General features: G+C 43.4%; 2 protein-coding genes across 5 annotated transcripts; one reads left to right on the top strand and one right to left on the bottom strand.

The window, feature by feature from the left end:
- Nucleotides 1–4,624: 4,624 nt before the first annotated feature.
- LOC117867515 (tricarboxylate transport protein, mitochondrial-like) lies at nucleotides 4,625–16,077 on the bottom strand. 2 transcript variants are annotated; one of them, XM_034752623.1, is made up of 9 exons: nucleotides 15,963–16,077; nucleotides 13,418–13,525; nucleotides 13,176–13,275; nucleotides 11,463–11,601; nucleotides 10,677–10,761; nucleotides 10,328–10,432; nucleotides 9,964–10,079; nucleotides 9,119–9,192; nucleotides 4,625–8,471 (listed from the first exon to the last, which is right to left on the bottom strand). In XM_034752623.1, exons 1-9 carry the CDS (start codon nucleotides 16,054–16,056, stop codon nucleotides 8,357–8,359), a joined length of 936 nt encoding a protein of 311 aa, XP_034608514.1. In that variant the 5' UTR covers nucleotides 16,057–16,077; the 3' UTR covers nucleotides 4,625–8,356. The 2 variants fall into 2 exon arrangements, with proteins under 2 accessions (XP_034608514.1, XP_034608515.1); XM_034752624.1 differs by lacking the exon at nucleotides 15,963–16,077 and adding an exon at nucleotides 14,962–15,218 and having other exon boundaries at nucleotides 13,418–13,480.
- Nucleotides 15,993–26,615, top strand: TEKT1 (tektin 1). 3 transcript variants are annotated; one of them, XM_034752621.1, is made up of 8 exons: nucleotides 15,993–16,127; nucleotides 20,222–20,468; nucleotides 21,393–21,558; nucleotides 22,637–22,765; nucleotides 23,312–23,455; nucleotides 24,155–24,377; nucleotides 25,436–25,632; nucleotides 26,203–26,615. In XM_034752621.1, the coding sequence occupies exons 2-8, from the start codon at nucleotides 20,279–20,281 to the stop codon at nucleotides 26,360–26,362; spliced, it is 1,209 nt and encodes a 402-aa protein (XP_034608512.1). In that variant the 5' UTR covers nucleotides 15,993–16,127; nucleotides 20,222–20,278; the 3' UTR covers nucleotides 26,363–26,615. The 3 variants fall into 3 exon arrangements, with proteins under 3 accessions (XP_034608512.1, XP_034608513.1, XP_034608511.1); XM_034752620.1 differs by lacking the exon at nucleotides 15,993–16,127 and adding an exon at nucleotides 19,031–19,258; XM_034752622.1 differs by lacking the exons at nucleotides 15,993–16,127; nucleotides 22,637–22,765 and adding an exon at nucleotides 19,030–19,258.
- Nucleotides 26,616–27,200: the final 585 nt, after the last annotated feature.

The raw sequence follows: 27,200 nt of genomic DNA, 5'->3' as shown, positions 1-27,200 counted from the left end.
ACTGCCATGGGGTGTTGTGAGGATAAATACAGTAAGATGTGCTGATGCTATGGTGATGGGAGCTGTATGTGTACCTAAGATAGATACAGCTCGGATTCTGTCCCATAGATCATCCTGCTTCTCCTCAGTTGGCTTTTAGAGCCAGCAACTGCTGCCTGCCCCGCTTTACCGAAAACTGGCAACAAGATTTTTTTAAATATTAGTTGAAACTACAGTTTTTAATTATGTGCAGCTCGAACGCCAGACCTGCTAAATATCCCAGGCCAGATCCTCAGCTGGGGTCAATCTCCATGGCACCCTTGAAGTCAATGGAGCTACAGCAATCTGGCTGGACCTATGTCATTGCATTCCCCTTCTGCACAACGCACAAGCTTACTCAACTGAGTCAACATAGAGGGACAGGAGGCTGGACACTCACTGCAGAGTTAGCATCATTATGCCTCCTGGGCTGGCTCCTAACACTGATTACTAAATGCACCATCCCTGGAGGATTTTCACTACTTTGGCCACACTCCTATTCCTGTTGAATGTCAATGACAAAACTTCCCTTGGTTTCAATGGGAGCAGGATCACTCTCTTCCTTATAACAACTACACTGTCTGAGCAACCACTACAGAACCAGCACGTGTCAATGTGTGTGCAACTGTTGAAAAAAAATGACTAAGCAGGCTGAGATGGTTCGGGCAGGTCCAGCTCTGTTCATCCGATGGACTGAACTCAGCAAACGAATGTACATGGTCAGATCATAGTTTGTTGAGTTACAGATCTTCTCCCCCTCACTGCCACGTTGTCTCATTTTATCCAGCCTATTTTATTCCAAACATCTGAAGCAAGACTTACACATACCGTACAGAAATAATTACATCACAAGCCTAGGGCTGAGGCCTCCTGTGCCCACTGCATAGCAATGGCCAGGCAATAGCTAAGTATTCTCTCACTACAACAACTTTCTAAAGTTTGGTTGTTCTAAATTGTGGGCCAGTGGATAAGCTGGTGTAAACAGGGCAACTCCATTAATTTCCAAGGCGCTGCTCTCAGTTACTCAGCCTAAGTTTGGCCTGAAACTGTGAACAAACCAACACACGGGGGTAGCGGGGAGGACAACAAGCAGAAGAGCTATTGACTATGTAGTTACCCCCCACTTCCCTCATGGTTTTTAAAGGGAATCCCTCAAACAAGAAACACACTGAAGTTTCCTAGTTGCATCTCAATTGTGAAATGTTTTGTATCCCCTTCATGCTGAAAAGTGTTGTCTCAATTCAATCAGAGAGATGAGCCCAAGCTACACCATTCCAATCTGGGTCTGAACTTCCCCAAAGTTCAGAAGGATCTGGATGGAGAGTTTTCTTCCAATCCAAATAGTTTGGACAGAGTTTTGGATCAGGTACCAAACAACCCAAAGTTCAATGGCGTTTGGAGTGGGAGTTTGGCTCAGGCCCCATCTCTTGTAGAATATATTATTGCCCAATATAAACAAGGCTGAAGCTCTTGCTTTTCTAGCAGACTGAAAAAGAATAAGGAAAAGCCATTAACTGAATACGTAAACTGACAGTTCAAGCTGGGGAGCATCCTCTGCTGTTTATAATGCAGATATCCTGTTGCTAATGTCACAGTGGAAACAATTCGAAAGCTTTTATGCACATCTGAAAAATATAAGGTGCCACTGGCGCCGCACCCCAGTTACCACTAACCTTCTAGCTTTTACGGAAGTGAAGAGAGGTTTGGCACGCTTTTGCATACTTGTCAGATAACGTTTTGGTGTTCTGAGTTTTAACATTGTCTTGAATGACCAAAATCATGATGGAGAGTAAATGTATACACACAACTATTGCGCAACAAAATGTGTTCTGAGTAGGAAAGCTTTAGATTTCTATTTCACAGTAATAGTCAAAGTCTTTTTCCTGTTGAAATGCTATGAAAGCAAACCTGTCTTTAGAGTCAGAACATACTGTGGTTACAGACCCTTTCTCACAGCATAGCATCACTATTTTCTCCATTAACATGGTCAGTAGGGCATTACAGTAGGATTACTAGCCATATACCTTGCATCACCCCAAATTCATTCATATAGGCCCCCGCTCAAAGGGCTTGCGCTCCATTGATTTCAATAGGACATAAGCATAGACTTAGGTGCTTTGCCAAAACAAGGCCAAATGCAAATCTACTGAGGCACAGAAAGCTGAAATGACTTGCCCAAGGTCCTCCAGCAAACCTGATGAGTTATATTCCTGGCTCTGCTACTTGTATGCCCTAGTTTCCCCATCTGTAAAAATTGGGATAATGATAGTGACCTGGTTTGTACAGAGTTCTCTGAGATACACTGATGAAAAGCATTACTAGACAGTATTTGCTCCTGCAATGAGGGCAGGGGACTGGACTTGATGACCTGCATTTAGCTAGCAGCAAGTAACTGCTATGCTCCACCCACGAAAGCTTATGCTCCAATACATCTGTTAGTCTTAAAGGTGCCACAGGACTCTCTGTTGCTATTATCTTACGATTATGTTATATTCTTGGACATCTGTTTAAAAGTAGCAGAAATACTACTTGGACATCTGTTTAAAAGCAGTAGAAATATTAGAGCTCATTATTAAAAAATGAACCCACTTTCAACTAAATTTAGCCTTGTCTGAATTTTTTATTTATTTATTTATTTATTTATTTTAAAATCAACATTGCAAGTTTTGAAAAATTTTCAAACCAGCTCTAAAACACACACATATGTATGTATGTTGCACCGGCGACTTTTACCCATTCTTCATTTTGTCTGCTTTCTCAATTTGTTAATAGTATGTGATCTAATTTATAATGAAATATAAAACTAGTTTTAACGCAAGCACATGCACAACTAAAGCCTTTAAGTGACACCTCTGCTGGATTTCTTTATACTATTTTTCTGGTTCCACAAATACCTATTCTTAGAAAGGGAGAATAGGAGACCAGCATCTAATAGAGATTAATATAAGTGGTATATATCAGATTCAACAGCAAATAGCAGTTTGGAAATAGATGGTTCACTGGTTTTCTAATGTCCTTCTAAAACTTCAGAGCCAGTCCACAATGCATACAAAAGAGAAATCATATTATTCAGTGGCAACTCGAGCCTCTTTGTAAGGCCAGATTATTTTGCATTCAATTTCTGCAACACTCAACGTGTTAATTTTTCCTTTTCAGAGATTTCCTGGATTTCAGTGTAACTGATTAGGGGGCCCAAGCCTGCAAATCCTCACTTTTGGGAGCAGGGTTTGCAGACTGAGGCCTTCAGTAAATATAGTTATCAAATTGTAGGCTCCTTAGAATAGAGACTTGTCATGTTTTATTTGGTTGTAAAGGGTCAGTCACACCTATCTAAACAATACTAGATCAGCTACTTACTACCAATAACAGTGACTGAACATTTCCCTGCTGTACTTCTTTCTAAGCATTTGCAGTAGAACACTGACCTCTAATGGCTAGAAATCAGTTCAAGATCACTCTGTGTAGTGCAAATTCACCTATGCAAATGCATTTGAACACATTCTCAAATTGCATGTACAGTTTAGAGGATTGTTTGAAATATCTGTAATGCCGTTTTAAAAAGTGATCAATAGTTACTTTAATTACATCAGAGACAAAGTAAGATACATGTGTAGCACCAGGGGGATCTGAATGATTAAAGGAGATGTCACATTGCCAAGAACGCCAACATACTTCAGTGCAGCCAGACCGTCACTATTGTACCTGCCTCCCCTAGTGAATGCAACAGGCAACACTCAGAAGAACATGGTTTCACTTTCCATTCCCCCAGACTCTCTCAAACCATACCCCTATGCAACCCTGCTAGTGAGAGGTGAGAAACCCTTTACAAGACATTTGGGACTGCATTCATAAAAGTTGTGCACACACTTCCATTTGGAGTGCTTGAACATTGTAATCTGATCAGTATGGGTTGTGAATATGCATTTTCATACGATGAATTTCTATATATCAGTTAGTGTGCAGCCTACAAGGAACCCCATATCTAGATTTAAGGGCCCCAACTGTGTCTCCACAGTAAAAATGCAGGGATAGAACAAGTTAACAAATTAAAACAATCATATTCAGTAGCTGAATAGGTGCTTCCTACCTCTGTTCCATCCAGTAGTTATGTGGAGTTTCTAAGGAGAACACTGCCAGTGATGCTGAATGAGAAGAGGATGTCCAAGCATAATTACTTTCCCATCCATATAATTCTACTGAATTTCTGAGATGGTTTCCTTCTGCACCATCCAGCTGTGGAGAATACAGAGGTATATAGAACAAATATCTTTTGCAGAAGGGATTGTGTTAGTTGGATATATTTACCCAAATAATATGAACTACAGCACTAATCAGATCACAGTGGCAAGTTCTGCGCTCATTTATTTGTGAAAGCAACAAGATTGCATTGGTTTAAACTTTAAAGCAAGAGCAAAATTTGGTCCATTATCTTCTCACCCAGTGATTAGCACTTTTGAAAGGCATCAAATTCTCATTTGTTTTCCCTGATGAAATCCACTTAAACAGAAATTTAAGAAGCTCCATATTTAGATGTTTTTATTTTTTTTTGAAAGAGAAAAGATTGAACTTGTAAACAATTATTTAACATTAAAAATAAATGTAGCAAACAAGTTAAAATGTTAAAGAAACACTAAAAAGGCACAAACATTAGAAAGTGTCTTTCCTTGAAGCATTGATCAATATAGCATTCCCTGGTTACGGTGCCCAGTAATGGATAAAATTAGAGACCTTCTTGTAATTCCATGTATTACCGACCAGAGCAACTGGCAAGTCCATATACTACTGACCCAACCAATACTAGGTATCGTACAAATAAGCATAACTATGTACAGTATTTTTACTTGCCAATTTGTAAAGATGCTGTCTGTAGGTAAACACAATCATTCTGATTTTCCACAACTGAAAATGACATGTTTTTATTTCTGGTCCAGCAGATTCAGGATAACAAAATAGGTGGCTTATGAGCCAGTATGGCTAAATGAACAAAGCTAAATACACTAAGTCCCTAAACCCACATACAACTCAACACAGCTGTCAGTATTTCTAAAAGTCACCCCCCTCAACATTTAAACTTCATGATCAGACTTGATGCTTTCCTGTCACTTCCTCAGCTCTCTCCTGTTTAAGCGTAATGTCCTAGTATTTAAAGTTTTATTGCGATTTCTATTTGATAGGCCAGAGCCAACTCCCATAGCCACTGTTATAACTATTTAAGTCACTGTAGTTTGTCATGTTAGGCGTTGCTTCCTCCTCAGCTGAGCTCTGAAACTAAGTGGCCACTAAAGCCATTTTTAGTAATGAATCATACTTAGTCTCTGTGGCAATGAGGAACTTGGAACATTTACAAAGGCTCTGAACTGGTTATCTATACCAGAGTTGAAGTGGCTGATACAGCTATAAATGGCAGACCACCTAAGGTTGAAGGTAGAGCTGTAGAATCAGAGAACAGTCGGACAAGAGAACTCACCTGGTGTCCCTTTGATGGCGCAGTTAAGACAGATGAGTCACTGGGGATCAAGAAGTTTTGGCAACTATAGAGTGATTTTGGTGGACACAATTTTGGTCAATGTGAAAACTCCAATCAATAGCGCATGGGGACAGCCTTGCTGTTTATTGAGACAGTAAAGAGGGTTGTAATGACTTTGGCAATAAATTATTCTTTAAGTTATGAAGGTGGAAGCCCTGCCTATTCTGGAGGTATCAGTGACTATGTAAAGGAGCCATATTATGGCAACTATGAAGTAATGCATATAGCTTTAGAGCTTGGTGTCTTAAAATTTCAATAATTCAGCAGACGTGTTAAATACAGTATTCCTTGATGGCCAGTTAAAAGCAACCCCTGTTATAGGTCTTAACATGGCTCTCAATTCTAAAGGAGTTCCTAATATGCTCTGTATGTCCCCAACCTCGACAGCATGTGCTTTGTATTCACCAAAACCCAGCAGCAAATGATCTGCAAGTCTCAGATTTTAGAAATACTTTAATATCGAATGTAAATGGACAATTCATAGAGAAACATGCACCATTCGGTTGGCCAATGCTTGCTGAGAGCAAGTGAGAATGGACTGGCACAAGTTTCCTGTACAGTAAAGGAAGCTTCTACAACTAAGTTTCCAATTTTAATTGATGCAATATGGCAATCTCTTGTACTTGGTGACAAATCCAACCAAATGCTAGTAGTGGGAACCACAAGAGGAAGGGATGTTCAGATACTACAGGAGACAGGACAGTACCTTTGCTTGGACATGATCCTTTGCCTAAATTGCCGTGAGTTTAGCTCTAGTCAGACATTTTCTGGCTTGTCCAAGTCTAAATGCCACAGCAAGTCTATGCTATAGGATACAGTATGTTAGATGACATTATCTCTACACTGATTTGGTCCTTCCCTCAACTTTTTTTAATGCTTGTCTTTTTTAAACTGTATGCACCTCGGACCCAAATTATCTTCAGATTCACTGGTGTACCCCTTGAAGTAATTCTGAAATTACACTAGCGTAAGAGAGGTATTTCCCCCACCCCCATTCCCCAGAGGAGCCATGCTCACAGATTAAAAAGTCTTCAAATGCCTTAATGATTAACGTACCACCAAAATAAAGAGGTCAACTGGGATCATTTTTGAAGAACAAGTGTTATAATGTCTGAAGTTTATTCTCTCTTTCAGGGACAAAAACCCCACCTGCCATGCTCAGTGTTCCAGTTTAGCAGGCTGATTACTAAAGCGTATCTTAAGAACCAACATATTTATCCATTCATAAATACAAAGACTACAAAATATGTTTTAGGGCATTATCTAACCCTTGAAGATGCAGCTCCCTGAGTTCCTATTCCAGACAGAACAGCAGAGCAACTTTCAGTGATGTCCCTCAAGAAGCTGGAAGCAGGGGCTAGTGAAACCTGGGGCCAGATCTCCAGTAAGATTGCAATGGCAAAGTAAAGTTACCAGAATACAGACAGAGCATGAAACCCTGTAGAAGTTTTGGAAACTTTATTCTGCAATTTCAGAATAGGGCTAGACCTGCAGTCCCTATTCAAGTAAGCCTCACTGAATTCAACATGAGCTTTATTTAAGTAAATATAGCAAGACTGGGCCCTTATAGAGTAGGGATGTAAAAGGTTAAATGGTTAACTGGTAAGCATTAGGCTTATCGTTAACTGGACCTTAACCGTTAACCCCGGGGGCCGGCTGTGCTGGGCCAAAGCAGTCCGAGCTGCATCGGGCTAGCTGGCTGGCGCAATCCCAGCCCCACAGCCCCAGCCAGGCCCTCAGCCCCAGCGGGGCCCCTGCGCTGGAGCGGCGGCGGTTAACCAATTAAATGATATAATTTTAATAGTCTTAAAGGTTAACTTTTTTAACTGATATTTACATCCCTATTATAGGCCAGTGATCTGGTCCCAAGTATTCCTGGCCACTTCTAGTGCCTCGGATCAGAAAGCTGGTCTAGCATCCTCACAGCAGGAGCCCAAAAGGCGGATTCCTCCTGGCCCAGAAATCCAACTCCAAAGTAAAAAATAAATAAATAAGAAATAAAGCTATTTACACAGTTGCTATTCAGCCTGACAGATGCTGTCAGCCAGCATGGGAAGCGTGCGCCCTTCTCCAATTTTTCAGCATATGTGATCTTTCAAGAACAGTGAGGCAGACTCTGCTCTCAATTATACCAGTGGAGGTAAACAGTAACTCTATTGAAGGCACTCAAGCCTTGTCTACACACACAAGTTGCACATATTTAAGAATCAGATTACCTAAATCTGTTTTGGAACCAGTGCACTTTTAATTAGACATAAAACTAGTTTATGTGGTTCACCCTGCGTCAGGGTAAATTTAGCTATACAAGCCTGGTTTAAATTAAAAGAGTGTCCATACATGGGTTAATGGTTTAACTAAAATACATTTAAAACCAAACCAAACCAAAAGATTTCTAGTTGTTTGACACAGCATTGTGTTTAGATGGGGCCTCTTTGGAGTTTAATGGTCAACAAAATTAATCCAGAGATACACTCATGTAAACAGCAGAATCTAGCCAAGTGTTTTTACTTTAATTGGTTTTCTGCCTACCAAGATCACCAATTTCAGCTGTGTTAGGAGCCAACATGTATGCAGTTAGTAACATTGCCCTACTAGCCTTTTCGCTACACCATACAACTTATAAACTTTGAAGTAGTGTAATGCCTGGATTACAGTTTTGTCACTTTAAAGAATGAAGATGGAATAATAGCGTTTGCATTTCAAACACCTATGATAATAAACCACAGGCAATAAATTCAATTTAGATCTGCACTCATTGGACTTGGCTAGCCAGCTATCCAAACTGTCCTCGTCAGCCTTATACAAGCAGCATCAGGCAGTTTTCCAGACCTTGTTGAGAACATTGACCACTTCTTCATAAATAACAAACACAATTGCTACATCCAAACAGACTCGGCCAAGACGGGGAACTGTTCCTTTGTAAAATCTGTAGGTAGAAGAATTATAAATAAGAAAATGCTTCACAGAGGGAAGAACATATTTTTAGTTTTTGGAATAAAAAGTCAGACGACTGGAACAACGAAGTTTTGTATACAGCTATAAATCTATTTCACAAAGTCAATTTCAACGGCAAGTTGAACTTTTACAGTTTTGCAAATAGTTTCTAATAAGTATTCCTAAAACAACTTGCCTACAGTAACTGATTATATCAGATTCATAAACTGGCAATCAGTCCCATCTGCTGGCAAATAGGCAACAGTTCTTATAGAAGAACATCATCATCATAAACTGTTCCAGACGCGTGTATGGAAAGGAGTGAAAGTTATCAAATATGCTTCCACCTTCTTTTCCTCTGGGACCAGTGTGCATGTGACAGACATATAGTCATTTGGGGCAGGGGAAGGTAAGGAACAGTAGTTGTAAATGGCATATGCTAGTTCTAAACGGCACTAAAAAAGTGAACCCATGAAAAAAAGATACCAAAACAACAGTACTAAGATAAATGCCATTCTAGCAAAGAGGTGTAGGCTGGGCTAAAAAGCGTCACCCATCAAAATATGGAAAACAATAGTTTCACTAAAATATTGCAGCTATAATATCCCACATATATAGACAATAGTTGAATCTACTTACGCTAATAAGCCCTCCTTTTTGAGGATCTGATAGGCACAATCTACTGTATTTTTATATTTATGGGCTTCCAGGCCCTGAAATGCAAAATATAAATGAAGTGAGTTGAGTGATTAGAGATCTCAGCTTTTAGCAGATTCTAGTATGAACTGTAATTAAGAAATGGCTTTTTGGAAAGAGGTCACCTCCCCGCCCCTCAATCAGAATCCCAGAACTGTCACAGTACCATCTGCTAAAATGATATGAACAGTGGAAAAACATGGGAGGCCCAGAGAAAACTGCAGGATGTCCACAAAATTCTACCTGCCACTTTGGATTCATTTCTCTGTGAAAAAAATCCCAATAACAAATTTTGAAGCCTTTATGCCTAGTTTTCATTTTTAAAGACAAATCCAATGATATGCCATCATTAATACACCTTTCCTTTACAAATGGAAATTGAGCTTGTAAAACTTCAGCAGAAACCAAGCAAATCCAAGGATTTCTTCACAAAATGTGGTTCCCTTTAGAGTAGTTGTGCTGCGTGGTACCTGACACAGACACTAGCAGAGCACTATGCTAGATCTCAAGTCAAATGCAAACTTTTTGGTTAAATGCGTCTTTTTGCTCGGTGTTTGTTCCATGCATAGCACAATGGGGTACTGGTCAACAACTAGGGCTCCTACATACTACAGTAATAATAATCCTCAAGAGTCACAATCACCCAGACAGAGTGTAGGTGTAAGAGACCAGCATATGAGGTTCTTATTGCCTTCTTCAATGAAACATCAGAGCTCTGCTAAGTGTCCTGATATCCACTATCCACGAGCCCAGTTCATTTTAAGATTAGTTTCTATAGTGATTTTTACCTGCATCCTGGTTTTGATGACATCTAATGGAGTATTGCCAAAGACACTGGCTGCACCTGCAGTAGCACCAAATGCAGCTGTAATAAATGGATTCATCTTTTTGTGGGGATTATCACCTGATCAAGTACATACAGGAGATAAAACAATTAGACCATATACCTCTACAAATGCTAATGCTTTTAGAAATAATTTAGTTCTTAATTTAGAATATAGTCTCATATTCAATTAAGTGGTCAACAAAACAGTAGAAAGTACTGATCAAACTTTTATAACATTGCCATTTAAGCAAGTTTAAAAAAAATATTAAATAAGATTTTATCTACTTCTCATAATACAATTTAATTGCCAGCCTGACTCATTTTACCTAGATACCAATTTCGAAGGGAAGTCATCACAAAGAAACGGATAGCCTGGTTTGAACCTTGTTTGAGGACAGTAGCTGTCAGCCCCTGATATGTTCCACGTAAGCCTGTAATAGATTACATAATTTTCATTTTATATATAAATTTTAAAAGTGTGAGTGAAAATTAGACAGCCAGAATGAACCTGCCAGTCTACTGAAAGACTGGATAATTCACTGGAACAAACCGTGTACTCTCTCAACACATTTATCTTGTACGATTAGGCTCAAATAGAACAAAGGATGTTTATGGTTCCCTCATTAAGTTATGCAGAGATAAAAGCCCACAGTAGTTTTTGCTACATGATTATACCTTGTTCCCGAACAATCTCACGGACACCTTGGAAAAACCCTTTGTACTTTGGATTTGAAGAGGACTGATCATGAATGAACTTCACCTGTAACAATTTAAAACAAAACTTTAAGCACAACATTGTCTCATGACTATTATCCTCTAGTCCAGTGGTTCCCAAACTTGTTCCGCCATTTGTGCAAGGAAAGCCCCTGGCAGGCCGGGCTGGTTTGTGTACCTGCCACGTCCGCAGGTTTGGCTGATCGCGGCTCCCAGTGGCCGCGGTTCGCTGCTCCAGGCCAATGGGAGCTGCTGGAAGTGGCGGCCAGTATGTCCCTCGGCCTGCGCCGCTTCCCTCAGCTCCCGTTGGCCCGGAGCAGCAAACCACAGCCAGTGGGAGCCACGATCAGCCAAACCTGCGGACGTGGCAGGTACACAAGCCAGCCTGGCCTGCCAGGGGCTTTCCTTGCACAAACGGCGGAACAAGTTTGGGAATCACTGCTCTAGTCCATCATTTAATATGAATAGGGGCTATTTTGTTAGGTTCTGCAATACTGCCAACTTCACGATTTATGGGAAAACTCCCTCTCCTGCCTTTAAACAAAAATATTTCATAACTACGTAAGTTTGCATAGTAAAGTGATAATACTTTTATCTAGTTGCCCTAAGATGGATGAAAATAGCACAAGCTAAAAAGCCATTTTAAAGACACAATGAGGAAACAGTGATGGACTTGTTTAGCTGACAGGAAGAAGTTTCCAAGAAGTAGATCATGTTCTAGCCTATGAATATTAACATTCTGCCCACCTTTATAGTTTCCATTGGACAGACTACTACGACAGCTTCTGCAACACCAGCTCCAAGGCCACAAAGTAAACTCCTTTTGTTGTCTAGTTTCCCATTTGAATCCTTTGCAATATTGCTGAGGAACTCAAACATTCCAAACCTGCAGGGAACATAAAAGTTTGTTTTCTCAACCACGGATTTCCTCAAAAGCAGACAGGAAGCATCTTGAACGACAGTGTCAGAAGTATCCAGCCCACTGTTCTATCCTCTCTCTTCTGCAAAAAAAGTAATGGTCCTCAGCTATGGATGTTTAATTACTTTTAATGAGGACTGGTATCCAATATCCCAGCAATTCACCAAGACTAAAAAAAAAAAAAAAAAACAAAAAAAAAAAAACAGTGGTTTGGAAAACTTCTCTCCTTCAGTCCTTTAACCAAAGTCCTTCTATTATGAAAATAAATATTTTCCAATCAGAAATGAAATTGCTAAATTAAATGTGCCATTCTCCTCCCCTATCCAATGTTAGTAAAGTGGAAATGAAGACAAGTTGTGGGTGAGATGACGACTTTGCCACATGCCTGAGCGAAGGGCAATGAACAATTAAGCTGCCCAAGGAAAAGAACAGACCACAGTCCTGCTTACAGCCACAGTATGGTTCCATAATCCCACCATACTCTGGGAGGGGGAGGGAGCAAAAAGAGATGGAATCTGCACCAACTCTATACCCAGCACAGATTACAGTCCCCTCTGTATTGGTACAACATTGGGGAGAGGGACCCAAGGCTACAGCCACTCCCCACTTCTGCCCTACCACTCCTTGCCTATGTACATGGGAGGCGAAGCACTGTCCAGGCCCACATTGCTACTTAAAATAAAGGTAACCCACACGGGGACTGAAGGGGACACCTTACACCACCAAGTAGGGAGAGTGACAATCTTATCCTGTGTGCTTTGGTATGTTTCCCTTGATATTACTTCAGTAATAACTATGACAAACAAGTCAAAAGGAGACTGTGCTATCATAACAGCCTTATTCCAAATGGTAATGCTCAGTAAAGCACCAGCTAAGAAATGCAAAGAGAAGACAGAAATACAGAATGAAACAATATCACGTCTAAGTAGTAAAAATGTCATCTTATTCTTACCAGCAGCAGCCAATAAGATAATGAAGTTGACATTTTGCAGCCATCACTATCTGACCCTGGAATGTTTGATCCAGTGCATACCACAAATAGCCTTGTGATGTTAAATCCATAGTATTTACTACTTTATTTAAAACACTATGATCCCAAACTGGGTCTTTATTAAGAGTGAAAAAGTATAAAATGGACCATTCACACTATTTTCCCCTTTCAAACTGTGTAACAGTCAAACTGAAGTTATGTCTTTTTTCCAGATGTTCACCTGGCCTAAGAATCTGCATAAAGTTTCAATACAGAACATTATTTTTCCAAGACCTATATTAGAAGGCCAATAAAATACAGATGGAGCTCAAGAGAGAGAACTGTACTGAGCACACTGCAGTCCTTTAGAAATTGTGTGTGGGGGGGAGGGGAGAGAGAGGGAAAAATGGTTGGAAATGATATAGTTACAAATAAGAAAAAAGCAGAAAGCAAAAACCAGTCTCATTTAGCACTTTGAGATCTATGGATGAAAAAGCACGCTATAAAATGGATAAAAACCTATCGGACATTTTTATTATATTTACGAATAATAATTTAGCGATCACCTTACCTGACAGCAGATTTTGGAATAGAGCCATACAACAAAGAACTTAGGCCCCTGTACAGACCCTTCACACCATGTTCCTGAATGGTTAGCCTCACACAGTGACCTGCAAGACAATTTCCAAGTCTTGATAACCAACTTTTACTTTACAAATGAATCTCAGAGATTTGCCTGCTAGGCTAATAGTCTACTAGAAACTTTGTTTGATATTTTAAAATGCACACAAATAGGAGTTGTTATCCTCTTACCAATGCTTCTATACCGAGGGGGATTTGCTCTTTCATCCAATTGTAATTGTGTTTTTACGTATTCTGTGGGAAAGGTGATACAGATTTCAATACCTCCAGCAATGCCACCTGCACAGAAGAGAGAGGTAGAAATGTTATGCTCTTATTTTATAGAAACAAAAAGTAAGCATCACACAAATTGCGCCATACTGCACTGTGCCAATCCACATTGCAAATGATCCTATTAACAGTTTTGGCAACAATGCAATAAGTACAGCAACACAGTAGAAACATTTCAAAACCAGAAAACACCCAGAAAAAAACACTGGCTCAGCCAGTAATTATTACAAACCAAGCAGCCAAGACAAAAGAGGAGAGGATCAAAGAATTCCATTGAGACAATGAGAAATAATTCCTAAATTACACATGCAATACACCAACAATCTGAAAACAAAAAGCATGGTTACTTATAGTGAAGTTTAAGTGCAGTTAGAGAGGAGAGATTCCATTAAAACATCAAAAAGGCAAAAATATTAACTATGGAAATCACAAGGATGGTGGTATAACTTTAGCTTAACACCCATCTCACACATACACATAGATCATTAAACAAACCAATAAACATGACATAAAAACCAGACACCAATACAAATCCAACGGCCACACTTCTTGATTTTAGTGGGAGTTGGATCAGGTGATTTTCACTTTAGACTTCAGCTGGAGTTGTGGGTACTCAGCATTTGTGAAAATCCAGCCCAATATTTTAGATACCCATTTTTGGAAATCTTGTCCCCCCCTTTGACTTTTCCTAATATCCAACTGAAAGTTTTATTATTCTTTGGACCATATCTATAAAAACTTTAAGAGGTCCCCTTTCTCTCGTCACCCACAGAATTCTTCTTAGAGTAATATATTACTCAGCAACAATTAACCAAGGAATATTTCATCTCAGGCTTCTGCTAAATTCAAAATAACCTTTTAGAAGCCCTCACTGGAATGTGAAATCACTTTTCAGGATCTCCATACAGCCTCATCCTTCTCCCACTGAAGTTAAAGGCAGGATTCCAGTTCACTTTAATGTTAGAAGTATCAGGCCCCTCCCTAGTCATTATATTGCACACATGCTATTCATGCTTTTCAAGAGATCAGTCCTGATTTTTAAGCTAACTTACCATTTTTACCCCCGTTCCATTCATCCAGAAACCCCTCCAAGCCATTATATTTCAATGCAGTTCAAGGGTGTGTGTTTCCAGCTTTCAAATGATGGATATGATGGATATGACTGCAAATCAATTTTTTTACAACTTGATTCTCCACTGCCTTGTAACAATGTAATCATTTATCCCAGTACAAAACGGTTGTAAAAACTCTACTAAAGCAAAACAGTAGAGTTTTACATGCACTTTGAATATGAATTAGTGATTAAACAAGGTGCAAAGCAGGGGAGAATACAGCCCTTACGTGGGTCCCTAAATGGGAGTTTTTGGAAGTCTGGCCTTCAGTGCCAGGGACTGACAATTTCTTGCAGAAGGGAGGATAAAGGAAACCCATATGGCTCCACTCACCCCAAAAACCTCTCTGCATAACACAGCCCCCTCCTTGTGACCATTCCCTACCCCTTGGGGGAAGCTCACTCTATGCCATTAAAGGAAACGAACACAAAAAGAAGTGGGACTCAGCAGCCAGGTCAGCACCACTGTCTTTGGGACGAAGCTAGAGCAGCAAGGAACCAGGAGCAACATCAGTGCCACCTTCCATGGCGCTCCTAGTACACAGTAAATTACAGCTATCATGATCCTGCCAGCACCCCCTTTCACCTCCAACCAAACCACCCCCACCCCACCCCCAACAGGCCTCCCTTGCTCAGCCCCACTGAAACCAGCCCCCCTGAGACCAACCCCCCCACCTCCAATAGGCCCTCCCTTGCCCAGCCCCACTGAAACCAGCCTCACTGAGACCAACCCCCCCACCTCCAATAGGCCCTCCCTTGCCACGCCCCACTGAGACTAGCCCGCCCTCCAACAGGCCCTCCCTTGCCCAGCCCCACTGAAACCACCCCCTCTTACCCCCACTGAGACCAACCTCACACCCTCACCCAGCCCCACTGAGACCAATCCCCCCACCCCCAACAGGCCCTCCCTTGCCCACCAATGAGACCAGCCCCCTCCACTAGCCCCACTCCCCCATCCCCACTGAGACCGCGCCCCCCACACCAACAGCCCCACTGAAGCCGACCTCTACCGCCCCCAGCAGGCCCCCCTCGCCCAGCCCCGCTGAGACCGACCCCCGCCCCCTGCAGCACCCCACACTCGAGCCAACGCCCCCTCACACCGCACGCGCTGCCACGCCCCCCCGCCCCGCCCCCCAGCTGGGACTCGGGAACGCCGCGGCCGGGGCGGGCTACACACGGTGACACCCCTGTGGCAGCGGAGGCGCGGTGCGGGCGGGCACTTAGGGAGTCTGAATTCCCCCGGCCTGGCGGCCCCATCCTTGCGCCTAGGGCAGGGCGGGCAGCGGCTCCTCCTCCCTCCCTCCCTGCGCGGGGACGGCCGGGGAGGCTCCTTACCGGCCAGGATCGCCTTGCCCGGGTGGGTGAGCTTGGTTCCGGCGGTGGCTGCGGCGGCAGCCCCGGCCCGAGGAACCGCTGGCTGAGCGCACATGGAGGCGGCTCTGTCTGTGCCCTCCCGCACCGCAATTCAATCGCGGCCGCGCCGCTGTTCTGCCCGCCAATGTGTGAACGATCTCGGCTGCCCCCATCGGCCGCCCTGTTTTGCATATTCATGAGACCTTATGAATATCGATGAGTGGTGCAGCGGGGCGGGCTCAGCCTGGGGGCAGCTGATTGGCTGCGGGGATAGTGCGGCTCGGGGATTGGCTGGCTGTGGGTGAGGCGAGGGGGGCGGGGTGGGGAGATGCTGCAGGGTCTGTGCATTGAGGGGAATGCTGCAACCAAGGCCCAGTGCATTGAGGGGGCTGGGGGCCTCAGCAAGCAAAATTCTTCAGCAGGAAAGCAGAGGAGAAGATCAAAGAAGTTGGTGGAGCCTGTGTGCTTGTGGCATAAAGGATTTTGTAATCAAGTTTGAATAAAGACTGGATCAAATGTCAAAATAATAATAATAATGCCTCCTAGGACAAGGGGTAATGGGCTTAATAGGCAGCAAGGGAAATGTAGGTTATATGGAGGGAAAATCTAACCGTAAGGATAGTTAAATACCGAAACAGGCTTCCAAGGGAGGTTGGGGAATCCCCCAGCCTTGGAGGTTTTAAGAGCAGGTTAGACAAACACTTGTCAGGCATGGCCAGGTTGCCTCAGCATGAGGGGATAGACTAGATGACCTCTTGAGTAGAGCCCTGTGCGGATGCAAAATGCTTATCTGTGGATGCTGATATCTCTATAAAGCGGAGATCTGTGGGGCTGCAGGGCTCTACCAGGAACCGCAGCAGTGAAACCAGCAGCATGTCGGGCCATTGCTTGCAGGAGCCAGCACCCAGCCTAAGCAGCAACTCCAGCATGGCTGTACCGCCCCCCAGTCCTGCCCACTGGAGTGGGCACCAGGCTCACTAACAACTGTCCCATGTCACGCTAGCATTTGTGAGCGGCTCCCAGACAGGCGTCCCTTCCACACAGCAGTGTGTGCGGGACCGGCTCTAGGCACCAGCAAAGCAAGCACGTGCTTGGGGTGGCACATTTCCAGGGGCGGCATTCTGGCCATCCTTTTTTTCCGGGGCAGTTGCGCTCTCGGAGCTGCTCCACTTAGATGGGGCAAGGGCGCCGTGCCCCTGGCCGCAGCAGGAAGGGGAAGCTCCAGTCCCGGGATGCTGAACTGCCAGGGCCCAGCCGCTACCTGCAGGGCCGGCTCCAGGCACCAGCCTGGCAAGCAGGTGCTTGGGGTGGCCACTCTGGAGAGGGGCGGCACGTCCAGGTATTCGGCGGCAATTCGGCGGACGGTCCCTCACTCCCGCCCAGAGCGAAGGACCTCCCGCTGAATTGCCGCCGCAGATCGCGATCGCGGCTTTTATTTATTTTTTTTTTGTGTGTCGCTTGGGGCGGCAAAAACCCTGGAGCCAGCCCTGGCTACCTGGGGAGGAGAGGGCGAGTCCTGCTGGGGAGGCGGGACTGTGCCGCCTCATCTGCGCACTGGCTGCTGCACTACCTTGTGCCACCCCTTATATCGGGGCTTCTTCGCATGGCCAGGTGGGGGAGGGTGTAAAGCCCTTGCAGGCGCTGGGAGAAGGTGACATCACTCCTTCCGCTTCCAGTGCTGCCTGTGAGCCCCAGCCCCACCTGAGCTTGGGGCGGCAAATTTTTTGCTTGGGGCGGCAAAAAACCTAGAGCTGGCCCTGAGTGTGTGTCCCCTGTCTGGGAGCATGCGAGCTGCTCACACACACTAGTGTGACCAGGGACAGCTGGTGGTGAGCCTGGTGCCCCAGTGGGCAGGGCTGGGGGTGGAACAGCCACACTGGAGGAGCTGCCGGGCTGGCTCTTGCGAGCAGCGACCCGACATTTTGCTGCTTTCGCCGCTCCGTTTCCTGGTAGAGCCCTGCAGCTCCGCGGATATCTGCTTTATATCCGCGGATATCAGCATCCGTGGATATACATTTTGTATCCATGCAGGGCTCTACTCTTGAGGTCCCTGCCAGCCCTACATCTCTATGATTCTATCTGAGGTTATTAAATACCTTATTTTTATTTAATTTTTAAAAATTATTAAAATCAGAAAAATTTGAAAGATCACATTTCCTTTTCCCTTTATGGTGTTCAGTTGCTTATTTTTGTTTGTTTATTATTACATTTCATTCAAACAGGGAAACTTGACTGCTCAGTTTCTCTTTCTGGATTAGCCATGAGATGGTGTCTGGGTTCACAATGGCCTAGGAATGTTAAAAATTGTTTTAATTATTAAGAATAAAATGATTCTCATTGTTTTTAACTTTAAAAAAATCTTCTCCATCCATATTAAGTTTAATTAAAACTTGTGTTAACCATAATTTAAGTTAGGGAATACAATTATTTGACGGTGTTTCTTTAAGGGTTCCCTGTGAGGTTTTAAAAATAAAGAGGAAGTTTTAGATACATAAACCAATAAACAGGATATGTGTAGGCTTGATATTTACAAATAAATATGTTTTACAAACAAAATATTTTGAGAGTAGTTCCTCTTGGACTTGAGTTCAAAGTTTTATGTTTTCCCTTCTCCAGTTGATGGCAATAACACAGGTAAGGATGAGGGCTACAAGAGAAATACAGAACACTTATTTCAGGTAAAAAGATTCACCAGTTCTTAGTGGCTTTACATAATAGATAATAAGCTGCGTCTGACGAAGTGGGTATTCACCCACGAAAGCTTATGCTCAAATACATCTGTTAGTCTATAAGGTGCCACAGGACTTTTTGTTGCTTTTTACAGATCCAGACTAACATGGCTACCCCTCTGATACTTAAAGCTCTTGTTACTAGGTTTCAGTACAAGATAGATGATAATTCATTTAGTTAGCTAGATTTAAAATAATAAAGCCGCTTGTCCCAGGCTGTAGGCACCCTAACATAATTAATTGTAACAATAAATCCAAGTGCATTAAGTGTCTGCGTGAGAGATAGAGAGATGCTCATGTACTGGAAGGGAAAGCACTATTATTCTCCAGCCATGTGTCTCTTCCAGAACCCCGCCTCTGTTGCCAAGGTGAAGTGTTGCCTTGTTCCCATAGGAACGCGTTTGTGTATATTCCAGGCTGTTTCTGAGTCTGTTCCTGGAATATTCAGTCTCAGGGGAAAAACAATGCTTCACTGCTTCAGCGACTGAGGCTGAAGTCACAATCTGGAGTGAATCTGCTGGTTAAGGGAAGCCAAGATCTTAGAACTGGGTGAGCTTTTGCCATAAGCAACAGTCCGGCCAGTAGCCACACCAGCAAAGTATGTGTGTGGTTTGAGGGGACAGATTGGTGTGGATGGGTTTTGCGGCATAGACTGATTTATGTCTGTATTTGTTGGGTAGCGGTGGGAGTGGGATGGATTTAAAGGGAGGGATTGGTGTGTTGTGTGCGTTTAGGGAAGGGATTGTTGAGGAAATAGTAGGATGGAAGCACAAAATCACCTTTTCAGCACAAGGGTATATTATAATACGTTTATATATTGTATCAAATTCATGTATTTTATCATGACCACTTGGCATCACCATTTCCATAAGTAACAAAAATTACCTTAGTTGGTCTTAGTTTTTGTTTTGTTTTCTTCTGTCCTTCCTTCCACTTTCTCCTTCCCTTGTACCTCTTGGTGTATTTTCTCCTCCATCTTTTTTCAGGTCTGTTTTCCCTTAGTCTAATGTTTCTGCTTAATCCTTTTTAAAATGTTCAGCTCATGTCACCTCTACCCCTGTTCCTACATCTCTTCTTTCTCTTCAAGAGACTTTTTCTGATGTTGCCTTCCTCTCTTTTTTTAATTTTCCCTATTTGTCCCTTGAATAATCTCGCTCTCCTTTTTCTCCTTTCCCCATATTTTTTCTTTCTTTCCCTATGTTATCTCTCATCTTCTTCCATAATCCTTTTCAGTTTCTCTCCTCCCTGCCCTACAAGCCCCGTCTCTCCCTTTATTCCATCCCCCGGATTTCCATGAGCCATGATTTTGCTTTATGTGGTTTGGCTGTCAGTGCCTTCCTTCTCCCTCATCATCCTCCAAGCTGACCCGAAGTCTGGTCCACGTGAAGTCTTCACCTACTTCATCCAGGGGCTACTACTTACCCAGTTTCCACCCTATCCTCTCTGACCTGAAGGCAGATTGTTTTGCTATCTGTGCCCAAATGACCTGATACAATATTATCCCATTTTCAGGTTCTCCATCCTAAGAGCTAAGCTGCTGCTTTACGTTCAGGATCTTTCAAAAAGACAATGGCCAAACTGTTGCAAGCTCCACCCAAGTTCCTCCCCCCAGAGTGGCATATTGCAAACAAGACACAGTATGCCAGTGCGGAGAGTCAGAGATCCAGGTCAGAGCGACTTGTAGCTGAGAGCCAGAGGCTGGTGGATGAAATCGAAAAAACAACTCAGAAAACCCAAAGTGACGTTAACAAGAAAATAGGTGATCATGTGGGCTTTGTGGGCTTCATTATTTTATTGGAATGATTAAGGGAGACTCCCAAAGCAGGAGATATTAAGTAGTTTTAACGGCTTATTTCTCCTTCCCTGAGAAAAATGGGGATGCATTTCCAAATCCTTTAAAAAATACTTTGTGATGGATTTTATAACCAAACAGTTTCAGGCATCTGTTAGATACAGGGAGACAAATTCAGTCCTGGTGTAATATTTACTAACTAATTGTTAAGGCGAGAGCCTGGCCTGAGTAAAAAAGAAAAAAAAAACATATCTGGGCTCACACTGGGTCACACATTACATTGTCCCACCATGGAAATGGTGTAGCTCCACCATGTTCCATGGGGAATTCAGAGAGAGATTGTGCATCAGAGTGCCAGGGGTAAGATGGATGCCGTTGTGATTTGCACTTGAGAATCCTCTTTCTTACCCATGTATCTCTGCAAAGGCCAGTTACAATCTGACCCTTTGAAAGCATTATTATTTTTATTACAATAGTACCTGAGGCACCCAGTGTGGCCAGAGCTTCATTGTACACTGTACATAGATGTAGTAAGAGGCAGCCCCCTACCCCAATGAGCTTACAGTCTAATGAGATAAGACAGACAAAGGAAGTATCATTATCATCGCCTCCATTTCACAAATAAAGAGCTTAGCCACAGAGAAATCAAGCAACTTTCCCAAGGTCATACGGGAAGTCTGTGGCAGAGGCGGGAATTGAACCCCATCTCCTGGCTCATAGTCCAGTGGTTTAGCAAAACTATTGCAATACATCAGCATACAGAGCTATGTGCACAGCACTTTTTGGGGCTCGAGTCCTTTTCTGCCCATGGCTAAGGCTGGGCCGTGAGGCTCTGTAGAAAAAGCTGGGCTTTTATTTATAATTAATTTGCAATCTCTCTTCATTCCGCAGAACAGAGACTTGATGAAATAAAATTCTGGAAGCAAGAATTAGACGACAAACTAGAACAGATTGTTAATGAGACAGAGGTGCTGTTGACTTTTAAGACAAGACTAGAGAAAGCATTGGAGAGCTGTAAAGAGCCACTATTCATCGCTCAAGAGTGTCTCTTGAACAGGTAAGCGTAATAGCCAAACAACAACAATAATAATAATTAAGGGGGTAAGAAAATTAATTACTAAGCTGTTAAAAAAATGAAAAACCTGACAGTGTTATGGATAAATGATATGTATGGGCCTGGGATGTATGACACATAAGGCCCAATCCTGCAAAGTGCAGAGCCCCTGCAACCCCTGCTAAAGATGGAGTTTCTAAAAGGGGGTCTATGGGAAATAGGTGCTGAGCTCCCATTGACATCCAATGGGAGTTGGGAACTTTGCTCTCGTAGATGTCTTTGGAAATCCCAGCCAAAGTCAGCAGGATTTGCAGGCTCTTCATAAGAGAGGCAGACACCCAGAGAGAAGGAAGTGCTTTGTACCCTGCGCTCCAGTAGAGGAGATCTGGGTTGGATTCCCAGCCTCCGTCTCCCATATGGCTCCAGGCCAGCAGGAGCTGGGAGTGCAATGGAGGCAGTGCTTTCAAGCCTCTGTTGGGAAAATAAGGGAAATCCAAGAGCATCCCATTGGGCTGAGCAGAGAGCAGCGCTGATCGGTTTCAAGTGCACTGCAGGCTTCCTCCTCTGGAAGGATGGTGACAGTGAAGCGGGTCATCAAGTTGCAGGGTGTAAAGTGGATGAAATTTGAGGAATTCTAGGACTTTGATAGCAGGCCTGGAGGACGGCCCTCAGAGCTCAGGTCCGGATGGATTCTCAACAGTGCTGAGCACCCACAGCTCCCATCGGCTTCACTGCGTCTAAGCATGTGAAGAAAGGCTGCAGGACCAGGACCATTCGTCGTGTGTTCTGAGCAGATATCCTTGCTTTATTCATCTTAAAAAAACCTTTGTAAAATAAGCCAGGAAAGAGAAAAGCAGCATTATTCCTGACCCTGCAAACGAAGGGCCTGATTCTCTTCTTGGTTGCCTTCCATGGAGTCACTCCTGATTTACACTAATGTAAACCAGAGGAGAATCGGGTCCTAGGAGCGGAAAGGTGACTATTTCCAATCAGTTATAACAAGAACAAGGGCTTTGGGTCTCCAGAGCTGCAATACTCAAATGATCGACACAGAGTGATGGCTCTCTCCTCTTTCTCTTAGGCAGAGGCGAGTTGGGATTGACTTGGTCCATGACGAAGTGGAGCGGGAACTGATAAAGGAAGTTGAAGTGCTCCAAGGGGTTATGGCTTTGCTTGAGCGCACACTGGAACAAACCAATGAGCAAATTAGGTATCATGGGGTCAACAGAGGAACAAACCACCGGATAGCTCAGATTGGGGAGTGCTTCTGGAGAGGTTGTAGGATTGCTAGTGTCAAATCCTCACATGTGCTGAAATCAGAGGGGAGTTGCAGGAGTTAGTACTTCTCAGGGCCTAGACCATGCCATTCGATTTTTAGCAGCACTGATTTCAGTGGAGAGTTCTGTTTAGATACTGACGGCACAATATGCCCCAGCATCCGTTGACTCCCAGGGCCTCTGTCCTGGTCCCACACCACTGAAGCCTGCAGGAGTTTTACCATTGGCGACAGCAGCAGCAGCATGCCCTAGATTTTTACAACTTGTAACTCACAGTATTGCCTATTATGATAATAACATTCATATTTTCTTATTTACCTGATCCTACCATCAAGCTGCATGGATGTCAGTGGGATTTTTGAGGGCCAGCGGATGGCAAAATTTGGCCCTTTAATGGTGGTTTACCTCCATTAAAAAGAAAAGGGGTTAATTATTTTGTTAGGTTTCAGATTAACAGAGTCTAATTGTTTTCCCCCGAGGTTAAACCGTTCAGCTAAATACAATCTGGAGATGGATCTGAAAGACAAGTTCACCGCCTTGACAATTGATAACTATTGTTCCAACTTGACAAACAATACACCTGATATAAGATATGCCAGAAATGTGGTGAAGGTTGAAGGAAAGTAAGTGGTTATTTCCCTAGCTCCGCATCCAATAGTTATACAGACATAATATAAACTGTCCCTGTAATACAAGGCCTAACATACCCACTCCAGTTTATAATAAGGCTATCTGTCTGTCTGTCTGTCTATCTTAGGGATTTATACTGCGGCCCATACCATAGTATCTGAGTGCCTTTCATCTAAAATCAATACTAATAACGAAGTTCCTAATGGACTATAGTTCTGTTGAATGGATCTGGTGCTAATTGTTTATGAAAGCAAAACTCCATGTCACTGGAAACCCACAATGGATTTACTAATTTAACTTCCAGTCCCACATCTTAATGGCTGCAGAATGTGGTCCAATAGATTGGCCATTGGAGTAGGATTCAAGAGATCTAGGTTCAGTTTCTGGCTCTGTCATTAATCTGCTGTATGACCTTGGCAAGTTGCTTCCTCTGTTTCCCCACCCAACTTTTGACAATTTCACTCTTAAACTAAAGTCTTTTACTATGTGTTTGTACAATGCCTAGCACCATTGAGCCTGATGTTGATTGTGGCCAATAATTATAATGATGCTTAATAATGATGAACATAATAATAAGCAATAATAATACTGCTTCTTTCGTATTAATAGAGATCTTCTGTCGTTAATGCACATTTATGAATACACAAAGAGGGCTGAAGATACATAAAGAGACCTTTTTTATTTTATTATAGTTCTGTGAGCCCTGAAGACTGGGTAGATTTCTCGAATGTAAATGTTGAAAAGGCCGACAAGCAGAGGAACAACTCTTTGGCACTCAGGGCCTTGATTGACCGAATCTTATCCCAGACAGCAAGTGACATGCGCAAGCAGTGCGAGACGGTGAACGTTGCTTTTAAGAACCGGGTGAAGGAGACAAAAGATGCAAAGAACAAACTGGAGATCCACCTTGCTAAGGTAAACACCAGGGACAGCAGAGAAAATAGGACAGGGACATCAGCCAATTCTATTGATCCAATGCCTTGAGCTATTGTGCCTTAAGAATTCAAACTTTGCATTTCCAAGCTGGACAAAGCCCTGTGCTTTTTCTGTTTTTATAACTAAAGTACCATTAGCTTTTCCATTCCCAGTATACAAATCCTCATGACTGCATGTGCTACAAGGCACATGAAAGCTTGGAGGCTCTTGATGATAACACAGGGCTACATATTAGATAGTAGCCATTCAGAGGCAGCTATGGTCTAGTGGCAGCGTCTGGACCTGGGAATCAGATGACATGGCATCTGTTCCCAGCTCTATCACTCGCTTGCTATGTGACCTTGGACAAGTCATTTAAGCTCAGATTTTCAAAAGTGGCCTCTAATTATGGATTCTTCAGTGTTTGGGTGCCCAACCTAAGACCCCTGGAGTGAAATCCCAGCCCATTAAACTCAACAAGAGTTTTGTGACTGACTTCAGTAGTGCCAGGATTTCACCCCTGAGTTTTAGAGATGCTCTACTCCACAGGTGTCCACAACTCAAATAGATTTCAGCTTGAGTTGTGAATGCTTAGTACACCTCTACCCCGATATAACGCTGTCCTCAGGAGCCAAAAAATCTTACCGTGTTATAGGTGAAACCGCGTTATATCGAAATTGCTTTGATCCGCCGGAGTGCGCAACCCCGCCCCCCCAGAGCGCTGCTTTACCGCGTTATATCCGAATTCATGTTATATCGGGCCGCGTTATATCGGGGTAGAGGTGTACCTCTGAAAATCAGGCCCTAAATATCTCGAATTGCACACCCAAAACATTGAGTGTTAGAGACCACTTTTGAAAATCTCGGCCTTAATCCTTCCCTCCCCAATGTGCTGCAGTTATCCCATCAGTAAAATGGGGGTAATAATCCTCGCTCACCTCTGTACTTTGAGATCCACGAATGAAGTAACGCCTTAGAATTGCAAAGTATCATTATTAAAGAGGATATCAAGTTTTCAAGTGGCACCGTGCAGCACTTCCCTTTGTTGCTTTACTAAGGTGATGGATGAGATTACGTCCCAGGAAAAGAACATTGCGGCCTTAAAGAAAGCTATCATCGATAAAGAAGGACCTGCGAAGGTGGCTCACACACGTTTGGAGACGAGGACCCATCGTCCCAACGTGGAGCTATGTCGTGATATGGTGCAATACAGGCTGATCAGTGAAGTTCAGGAGATCACAAACAATATTCAGAGGTAAGTGAAATGGTGAAACAGCAAGAAGTCAGTGGTGTAGGTCACTGGGCAAATGTAACCAGCCAAAGACGTAATAAATCCAGGCACATGTACATACATGTATGTTTGCACACAGTCACCACACTTTTTCAATATTCTGTATACCTATTTTTCTAGATATGATGGTAGGAGAAGGTAATGGAGCCAGGAGCTATATTATCTTGCCATTTGAGACCCCTTTTTAAGAGGGAGAGGGGAAGGGCTCCTGGACAACCATGGCCAGGAGGAGTCCCTGATAGCGTGGCTCCGAAAGAGCAAAAGCGGGACAGAGAGGATCAAACACCTGGAGGCACAGGACCTCCATGTAGGAGGCCACGGGACCTGCAGGGTATGGGCGCATCTGTCCTGCCTGGATGGGCCACCCCCCCCCCCCCGTGGAACAATGTGGGGAGAAACCAAAGGGGAACTTCACAGAGATTTCCTCCCGCCATGTCCCATCCTGTGGGTTTCACGTTGGGAGGAAGCGATGCCGCTCAATAGCAAGGAGGTACATGTAGTCAAAACTAATGTCTCTCTTTGTTTCACCCCTAGACTAAAGGACACGTTGGCACAAGCTGAGGTGGAGCTGAAAGGTCTGAGCCGTCGACAGCTTTCACTGGAAGAGGAGATCCAGGTCAAGGAGAACACCCTGTACATCGACGAAGTGCTGTGCATGCAGATGAGGGAGTCCATTTCCATTAACAACTTCTGAAGCCCTGATGTCAGAGACAGCATTCCCCGCCACTAGGCCAGATTCTGCTGGGAGATACACCAGGGCAAAGCCGGAGTAACTCCACTGAACATTAACCTAGCACTCTGTGTTTACACAACTGTGACTCAGAGCAGAACCTGGCCTAGGTGTGTGAATTAATTAAAACAGACCTAAATGCCTCCTCCACACCTGCCTGTGTCCCAGAAAGTCTATTGTAAGCTTTCCAGTAGACATTAAAGTTATGGAACAACAAGAAAAATTCCTTCATTCCAGCCATTTAGCGACTCTTGGGTGCTGTCAGTGTCACTGCTTTTCATTGACAGATTTTTTGAACTACATAAACTAGAACAGATATTCCTACACAAAGTCACTAGTTATGTTAGAGAGACAGGAAGCCAGCAACAGTGCTAGTTAGGGCCAGTTGTGGTGATGTGTACACCTGTCCACTGACAAATGGATGGAGAATGTACTTCAGCCAAACATAGGATAACTGCTGGCAGAAGCAGTGTTGCACAATGGATAGGGCACTGGACTAGGAATTAGGAGACCTCACTTCTATTCTGGCTCTGTCAATGGCCTGATGGGTGACCTTGGGTTAGTCACAGCCTCACTCTGGGCCTCAGTTTCCCCATCTCTAAAATGGGGATAATGATTTCCTTTGTAAAGCACGCTGAGCTTTACTGATCAAAAGCATTCTATAAGAGCTAGGTATTATTGTAAATGTGACTGTCCTGGCAGAATAATATTCTCTGTTTCCTTCGGTGCCATTGCAAAGACAAGACAAAATAACAAAGATGAGACACCGCGGGCCATCTGCGAAAGCCAGAATTTTAATACG

This window comes from Trachemys scripta, chromosome 18 (assembly GCF_013100865.1).
Source record: "Trachemys scripta elegans isolate TJP31775 chromosome 18, CAS_Tse_1.0, whole genome shotgun sequence".
NCBI lineage: Eukaryota > Metazoa > Chordata > Testudines > Emydidae > Trachemys > Trachemys scripta.
The sequence above is the reverse complement of the archived record's forward strand: the minus strand, read 5'-3'. Positions and strand labels throughout refer to the sequence as shown.